This window comes from Quercus suber, unplaced genomic scaffold, assembly GCF_002906115.3.
Source record: "Quercus suber isolate HL8 unplaced genomic scaffold, Cork oak 2.0 scaffold_496, whole genome shotgun sequence".
Taxonomy (NCBI): domain Eukaryota; kingdom Viridiplantae; phylum Streptophyta; class Magnoliopsida; order Fagales; family Fagaceae; genus Quercus; species Quercus suber.
The window spans coordinates 342004-351049 of NW_027069945.1; the positions used below are offsets into that span (position 1 = coordinate 342004).

At 37.0% G+C, this 9046-nt stretch overlaps 1 protein-coding gene across 1 annotated transcript; it reads right to left on the reverse strand.

Moving 5' to 3' along the window:
• Positions 1–2138: 2138 nt before the first annotated feature.
• Positions 2139–2714, reverse strand: LOC112024004 (uncharacterized). The gene has a single exon (XM_024056649.2). It carries the CDS (start codon positions 2712–2714, stop codon positions 2139–2141), a length of 576 nt encoding a protein of 191 aa, XP_023912417.2.
• Positions 2715–9046: the final 6332 nt, after the last annotated feature.

The window sequence follows — 9046 nt, forward strand, 5'->3', positions numbered from 1 at the left end:
GCCTTTTACATAATCAAAATTCCCTTTTCTACAAAGTTTTCAAGGCTCGGTTTTTTCCTAACTCAACTATCATGGAGGCAAAGGAGTCTAGGATGGGTTCTTATGCTTGGAGGAGTATACTCGTAGGAAGGGATGTAATTCAAAGGGGAGCTCGATGAAGAGTGGGCGATGGAAAAAAAATTAGAATTTGGCAAGACCATTGGCTGCCAAGGAAACACCCTCCACTTGCACTATCTTGTCCCTTGACAGATTTTGAAAATGCAACAGTGGACATCTTAATCGACCCACAAAATAGGCAATGGAATGTAGATATGGTGGATGGGCTGTTTAATACTGAAGAAGCAGAAATAGTAAAAAGTATTCCCTTAAGCCAGAAGTAGTAGAGGATATCTTATTTTGGCCTTACTCTTGTGATGGAAGGTATAGTTGTAAAACCGGGTATAGATTCTTGAAAGAGGAGGAGGAGCTGACTGTGGAATCAAGGGAGGTTACAAATGAAGATAAGCAGGTTTGGAGGGAGATTTGGTGTTTAAAGGTTCCACCAAAAGTAAGGAATCTGCTGTGGCGTGCTTGCCGTGAAGCCCTGCCCACAAAGAGTGCTCTGTTTCGCCGCAAAATATCGCCAGATCCTTTATGTGTTAAATGTCAAGCTTCAGAGCCGAGACCCCTTTGCACGCCTTGTGGTCTTGCTCTGAACTTGATTCGGTGTGGTCAGATAGGATGCTCTGGAGCAACAGGGATTCAATGCAATTCATGGATTTCAAAGAACTCTTCTCATGGCAGATAAAAAACAAAAACCAACTTGAGCTTTTCGCTGTCACAGTCTGGACAATATGGAACCAGCGGAACCGGGTTCGGGTTAACCAGCCAGCGGATGCACTTCACCAGCTTGCCCACCTCTCCAAGGTCTGGTTGGATGATTACCGTGGCAGGCTATTCAGTCCAGACACACAAGTGCTACAGGTCCGGAGCTTAGAGAATCGGTGGAGACCGCCACCATCAGAATTTTACAAAATAAATTTTGACGGTGCGGTATTTCCATGTGAGAAGAAAACAGGGGTCGAAATCGTGATCCGAGATCACAGAGGCCAGGTCATTGCATCTAGTTCAAAGCTGGTTCATCAACAACTTTGCAGCACCGAGATTGAAGCGCTGGCAGCTGGTTGGGCTCTCTCTTTTGCGCTGGACGTTGGTGTTAAACGAGCCATCTTGGAAGGAGATTCTTTGACTGTGATTAAATGTCTGATGGAGGAGGAAAGAATGCTGGTACCATTGGGTTTACTAATTGAGGATGCAAAAAGTTTGTCACACAATTTTGATGAATTATGTTACTCTCATACAAAGAGAGAATGTAATGCGTTAGCTCATAATCTGGCTAGACATGCTGTAAGCATACCAGATTTTTTAGTATGGATGGAGGAAGTTCCATCACAGTTTCAATATGTACTTCAAGCCGACTCTGTAGGCTTATTTTAATAAAATAAATTCCATGGTTGGACCCTCAAAAAAAAGAAGTGTTATGTCCACAACATTTTTATAATATTTTTACTACAAATTATAAGTGATTAATTATTATTGGTTATAATTTAAATCTATCATTAAAATTACTTTTTTGCTCCACTAATAACAACCTATAACAACCTGTCACTTAAAATTTATTGTGAAAATGTTGTAGATATAGCATTTCTCTTCTAAGAAACATTTTATAAGTTTTGTAAAATTAATGCTACCCTCATAAATTAGGTTCCATCTTGTTGTAGGTCCTTTATTTCTTCAATCTCAGAGTTCTCATTGTCTGGGCTTACTTCTTCCTTTCTTTTGTGCATGAATCAGACTTCAATTCAACAAATTACAATAAAACTACAGCAGCAGTACAACACACTAGCCAATAAAGCTACAAATTCACTAGCATTAAATTGTGCCAAATGTTGAATAGTTCACCATAAATTCGTTAACATTATATTGTGTCAAATTTTGCGCCGAACTTTAGATACATAAACCATCCAACAATGATACCAACATTTTACTCAAACTAAAATAACAATAATAATAAAAGAGCAAAATACTGTACATCAACAACAATAGCAACATGTCATCAACCTCCCTTGAAAACTTAGACAAAGCCTAGATTAATCCTCTCAACTGTAGAATCTTCGAAGTTCTTTCACAATCATGATGGTTGCATGGACTTCTATACTAGCATGGGAGATTTGTTCCATACTTAATGCACTGGTACCCCAATCGCTTAAAGCAACATTTGTAGATTTACCAAAAGTCTTTTCCCATTGTGGATATTTAAAAACAAACTTGAACAAATCTGGCAGACTGTAAGCACTTGGAATGGGCTTCTTTTGAACAGCAGCAGCAAACGGTCCCAGCTCTATCACATTTCTACATTGAATCGCATAATCTCTTTGAAGATCACTGAGGTTGTGTTTGATGCTCATTCCAACGAAGGTTACATCTGAAAGGTTAAGAAATTTGACCAGGGAAGTGGGTATTTTTTTGAAGTGTGTAAGGTGGACAAGGAGGCAATCATTTTCTGAACATAGTTTCAACGATGCAACTTTGTCACTGACTAACCCATCACTAGTTGAACTGAATGACTTCTCTATATCTAAACCCACAACTCTCTCAAAGTTTTGACCTACATTGTTTTTCTCCAATTCCTCTACGTTAAAAGTAGATAAAAGAAACTTAAGGCCTTCTTCCATCGCTGACTCATGGGTTATGACAGTTGTTCTAATCTCTCTAGCCCCGAGGTTAAAGGTATAAGACTTGGACATCTCTTAAAAAGAAGAGAAGAAAAAACTAAGGAATGAGAAACTAGATTAAATTGCTTTGAACCCACAAGATAAGTGGTGGCTACTTATAGTTCTATAAACCAAGCCACTCTTTATCTACTAAATAACTCTGCTTCTTCGGTTGTAGCAACACTAGAATTCCAAGATATAGTATCTTGGTTATGGGAAACATTCAATATAAATTGGGAAGCTACACTATCTTTGCCTACTATACATGAACCTTTGAAGAGCAACACCATGAGCCACCTCTTGGTATACCATATGGTTATGATAAATTAATATAATTTAGGGTCTTGTTAACAAGTGTCTTTAAGACAATTGTTAATGAATCATTTTAGAAAAGTTCTAACACTACTTTTATAGAAAATATGAAAAGCCGTAAAAAAAATTAATTACTTTTTTTTCCCATAAAAAGTTTTAAAATATATATCCTAAACTAATACTATTAGGGCATCCATTAACTTTTCCCTATAAGTAAACCGGTTACAATAGTTACTTTCTTCTTTTTACCCACTTGTTTTTAATAGTACTTGATTGAATTTACATTGTGCCCCAGTGTAGCATTATGATCTCTTGGCAAAAATTTCTTAGACCATTCACAACAAAGATGTCAAAAAATATAATATTTAACAACTCAAAAAACCACTTTATCTATTTTAACACCCCACTTTTAAATACACCCAATTTTAAAGGTTCTATTTTAACACACAACACATTAAAATAATATAAACAACCCAATTAAATAAATATAATAAACCTAACAAATTCATTTCACCCTAACCTCTCTCTCTCTCTCTCTCTCTCTCTCTCTCTCTCTCTCTCTCTCCTCCCTTATCCTCTCCCTCTCTCTCTTTCTCCTCTCTCATCCTCTCTGCCTGTTCTATCCCTCTCTCTATCTCTCTCTCACGCACCACCATACAAAGCCACCACCATAACCAACTACTACCACCAACCACAAGCCACTACCACCATCAACCACTACCCACTGCCACCCAATAAAACAATTCACAACCCCCGAACAATCCTCGAAACCTAGCAACCCACAACCCACAAAACCCACAAACCCACAATCCAACCCCTAACCACCACAAATCACAAACCCACAACAGATCGGTTAGAGTAAAGAGAAGTGTCGACGACAAATCGATTACAATAGAGGAGAATGCCAGCGAAGAAGTGGTAGTGGGAAAGTTGCCATGAAGCATCGACAGCAGATCACTTTCCCTTTGGCTTTGGCTTCTTTATCCATGAGAGAGAGAGAGATAGAGAGAGAGAGAGAGAGAGAGAGATTAGAGTTTTGGAGATGAAGGAGGGATTGGAGCTGAAGCCACCATGTGAGAGGAGAGAGCAGTGAGTGTGACAGAGGCACATGAGAGAGAGAGAGAGAGAGAGAAGAAAGAAAAGAGAAGTGAGGCACGGATCAGAGAGAGAGAGAAAGAAATAAATTAATAAAAAAAAATGTAGCAACTTGCTACAATAAGTTGCTATCAAGTTGCTAAAAAATTTTAAGTTTAGCACCCTTGATAAAGGCCTTTTTTTGGTGTTTGAGTTGTTAAAAACAGCTTTAGCGTGAATGATCTTATGTTGTAAGAGCATCTACAGTAGTGGAGCTAAAAATTTAGCAATTTAGCTATTTAGCACTACAAAAAATTACTTTATCTATTTTACCTACTCACTTTACAAAACATGTTGCAACAGTGTATTTATTTTAGCTTTCAATACAATAAAATAATATATCTACTACAATAAAATAATATATCAAACCCAATAAAAATTAATTTCCCTATAACCCACAGCACAATAATGATCATCCACAACCCATAGCAACCATCAAAACCACCATGATCACCCACTTGTTCACATCACCCACAGCACCATCAAAACCCAGAACCACCATGATCCACCACCAACAACCAATGAAAAAATAAAAAGCCCACTATGATCAACCCAACCAAAAGCCCACTAGATCATCCACAGCTGACAAAAGCCATAGTGATCAACCCAACCAAAAACCCAGATCAAATTCAGACGAATCGGCGGTGTAGGTCTGAGGCGGATCGATGGCGTAGGTCTAAGGCTGATCGACGGCTTAGGAGTTCGACGAAGTGGGTCGGCTGGTGGGTCGATGACGTCGAGGTTCAATAGGCAGGGACGTTGAGGATCAAGTCGGGCCGGCAGCAGTGAGATAGAGAGGTGAGAGTTTGAGAGAGTGAGCTTGAGAGAGTTTTGAGAGAATGTGAGACAGAGAGGTGAGAGCTTGAGAGGGTGAGTTGAGAGTGAGTCTTAGGCTGTGTTTGTTTTGGTGGTAAATGATTTCCGGAAATCATTTACCACCTCAGCCCACTGTTTGGAAGACCAGGAAAATAAAGATTTCCGGAAAATATGATTTCAGTTGACCAAATTTACTCCTTTGAACCGGAAATGGTTTTACACTCTTATTTTCACTTCAAACCATTTCCGGGTCACGCACAAAAGAGAGAGAGCCAGAGAAACTCGAAGAAAGAAGAGCTCCACGCCGAGAAAGACGAGACCAGAGCTCCACGCCGAGACCATGCCGAGAAAGAAATCACCACCTCGCCGAGGAAACGCCGTTCCACCACTCAGAGATCGCAACCTTCGCACCGGAGATCACCGTTCCACATCGAGAGGTCGTAGCTTCGCACCGGAGATCGTCGTTCCACACCGAGAAACCCAGAGATCGTAGCTTCGCACCGGAGATCGCCGTTCCACACCGAGAAACCCAGAGATAGCAGCTTCGCACCGGAGATCGCCGTTCCACACCAAGAAACCCAGAGATCGCAGCTTCGCACCATTGATTTCCTGAGATCGTAGCCTCCGATCCAGCCACCACACCGATCCAGCCACGGTGAGTTTTCGTCACCGCCGTTCACCTTGCCTCCGATCTACATCCCAATCGGATCGCATTATATATATATATATATATATTTATATATTTATTTATTTACATAAATATTTATGCATAAATATTTATATATTTATTTATATAAATATTTACTAGAAAATCTGAGGATTATTTTAAAGAGAATGTAGGCATCTAAAAATTTGGTTTGAGACTTGCACAATTATTTAGGTACTCTTATAGGATTTGAATGCTGATGAGAGTGAACTTTTAAGATGTTAACTTTTAATTGAATGGTTGTTGTCAATGAGTTGGTTGTTTGATTTGGAGAAGAATGGAAATGTGGCTGTTACCTTTATAGGATCTATAACAAGTTCTATAGTTTGTCAAAAAACAATAACTACTAAATCAATTAATTGTGTTGTGTTGAACTTAGTGGGCTTTAAATTTTCAAGTTTTAGGATTTGATCCCAAGTTTGACTCTAGTTGAGGACTTGACACTCGAGTGTTGCGAAGGATTAAGGAATATTGTGATTGATATATGCATCCCATCTGCAATCTTTTTCACATTTTAATTCAACTGGTTCTTGTGAAATTGAGTTTGACAATTTTAATTTTACATTACACAACCATTACAGATGATTGGCTTGGAACAAACTTGTGAAGATTCAAGCTCCAATGCTAATTTCATTCAATTATAGTTTATATTTAGGAGCTTTCTTTCTAGTGATTATTTTGCTATGTTCGAGTTGAGCTCATGCAAAACTTCAATTGTCTGGAATTCCTCTTACTGGTGATGAGTGGTTCATGATTTTGAAGAACTTTTTGGCTTCTTTTGGCTGTTGCAAAATGTTCTCATTAATTTCATTTGGCAACGTATTTCGTTTTTAGAACTTCATTCACTTTGCATATTAATCCATTTTATACACTTCTCGCAAATAACTTTCTTTTCTGTTTGTGATTTCTTTAGAAATTAATTTTCTAAAGCAGTGAAGGAATAGCTTACGACCTCCATTGTTAGATCTCAAGTGTGAAAATATATTTACAAGTCCTTAATAAAAATCCTATAAAAAAAGTCCTCAATAAATTAAATTACATTTTTTTTTTTTGAATTTGGCTAGTTGGGTTTGTGTAAAATTTGGCTAGTTGGGTTTTGTGTATACGGTTTTGGAGCTTGATATGTATACTTTGATGTAGCAAATGTTATTATGTTGTCTATTGGGTTATGTATACTTTCAAGCTTGAGACATGACAAATTGTATGTTTTATTTTCAGCATTTGTTGTTATTATTTTCTTGCAGTAGAATATGTGTGTTTTTAAATTGTATTGTGACGACTAAATTGAGACATGATGGTATTGTGATGATATCAATGTGCAATTATCAATGTGATGGTATTGTGATGGTGTAAATATTAATTGTAAATAGAATGCAATGTGATTTGGTACTCGTTATAAATGTGGTTTGGATGTTTTTGGTTTGTGGCTGTTTTTATTTACATACCTCTTAGACCACAGTGTTTGTGATTTTGTTAGATGAAGAAAAAAACCAAAGCCGCAATTCTTGCCTCAGTTGCATCATGGCTATGATGGCGGATGGGTATAGCAAAGAAATGCTCGCAACTGCATTTGACCATCTGTGTGAAAATGAGAAGGTAGCACGGGGATTTCTAGCCAAGAATGCTAGGCTGTGAAAGATGTGGTTGGATAGTTTTTTTTCCTCACAACTTTGACTTGGCTGTTTCATGTAGACTATGACGGTAGCTTTAGGAATTCATTTTTGTTGTAAAACTAGTATTGACCTACCATTGTATTATATATGTAGTATTTTGTACTATTTTGACAATACAGTTGCCTAAATTATGTATTTGTACTGTTCAGATACCACGAGTAGGTATCATTTTTGTATACCATGAAGGTGTAATGACAATGGTGAACGATTAATGTGGTTGTTTTTATTTTAATATTATGGGTATATTTAAATGATTATTTTTTATGTTAAAGTGGATGATTATTTTTGTACTGTTACAGATATGTCTAGGCAATGCAAGTGCTTGAATTTGGATGATTAATGTTAATGTTGAAGTGGATGATTAGTTTTGTATTGTTACAGGTTTGTCTAGGTAATGCAGGAGCAGAAATTTGCAAGGCATTTCATATTTTCCGTAAAATGATCCACAAACCAAATATGGGAATTGATTTTCTGTAAAAAACAAATTTCATTTTTCATAAAATGTTTGACCGAACCAAACATGAGAATTGATTTTCCGTAAAACAGAAAGCATTTTTCGTAAAATGTTTGACTGAACCAAACACCGGAATTGATTTTCCATAAAACGATTTCCAAGACAGCCAAACAACCTGAATATATTTTCCTTTTCCGGAAAATAGCATTTCCGGAAAATATGTATTTTTCGGAAAACGTTTTACACGAACCAAACGCAGCCTAAGAGGCACGGTTAGGAGAATAAAAGAAAAAATAAAAATAAACAAGCATGTATTATTATAATCTAGCTAAGAAAATAAAAATAAAAGTAAAAAAATTAGCTCTTAGCTACAATGCAAAGCCATACATAGTTGTGCACTATAGCAATGAAGGTAAAAATTTTACCTTTAGCTCCACTGCTGTAGTGTGGATTTTTGTGTTTTGGTGAAGCTAAAATAGCTATATAGCTATTTAGCTTCACTGCTGTGAGTGTTTTAATGAACCTCATTCCTCACATGCAATTTATAAGAAGGTAAAAATCAAGATATTTGTTTTTTCTCACACTGGTAGTAAGCCCTAAACAGCACAAATATTGTCAAGGTTTATAGCACTTACATTATTTTTATGCTTTGTGCTTGCATGATAATGTGAAATGTATTTTCAGTTACTTCCCAAAAAGATTAATACTTCATTAATATCCTGATTTTTACCTTCTTATAAATTGCATTTTTTTTCTCACACTGGCAGTAAGCCCTAAACAGCACTAATATTATCAAGGTTCATAAGCACTTACATTATTTTTATATTTTGTGCTTGCATGATAATGTGAAATGTATTTTCAGTTACTTCCCAAAAAGATTAATACTTCATTAATGTTGATAGGAATCAAGGCGTACGGTTATTTATTATTTATCTTTTGAATCTCACCATCCTCTAGTTAGAGCGACCACTAGGCCTTGTAGCCTAGTGGTACCCGGTTCCGTTGTAACCATTAGCTCGAGGGTTTTATCCCCCGCAATTACCCAGCAAAAAACAATTCTCTAGTTAGAGTGGAGAAAAGTGTGGACCATGTTCGTGAGCTCCTACATAACTACATAGCCCAAATATCTAATATGGTGGTCAAATTGATTTTAGTCCCAAAAAACAAAGAATCACAAACTATTTTCCAAAGTGCAATA

Coding starts and splice junctions, on each gene's coding strand:
- LOC112024004 (XM_024056649.2), bottom strand. CDS start 2,714: ATGGAAGAAGGCCTTAAGTTTCTTTTATCTACTTTTAACGTAGAGGAA.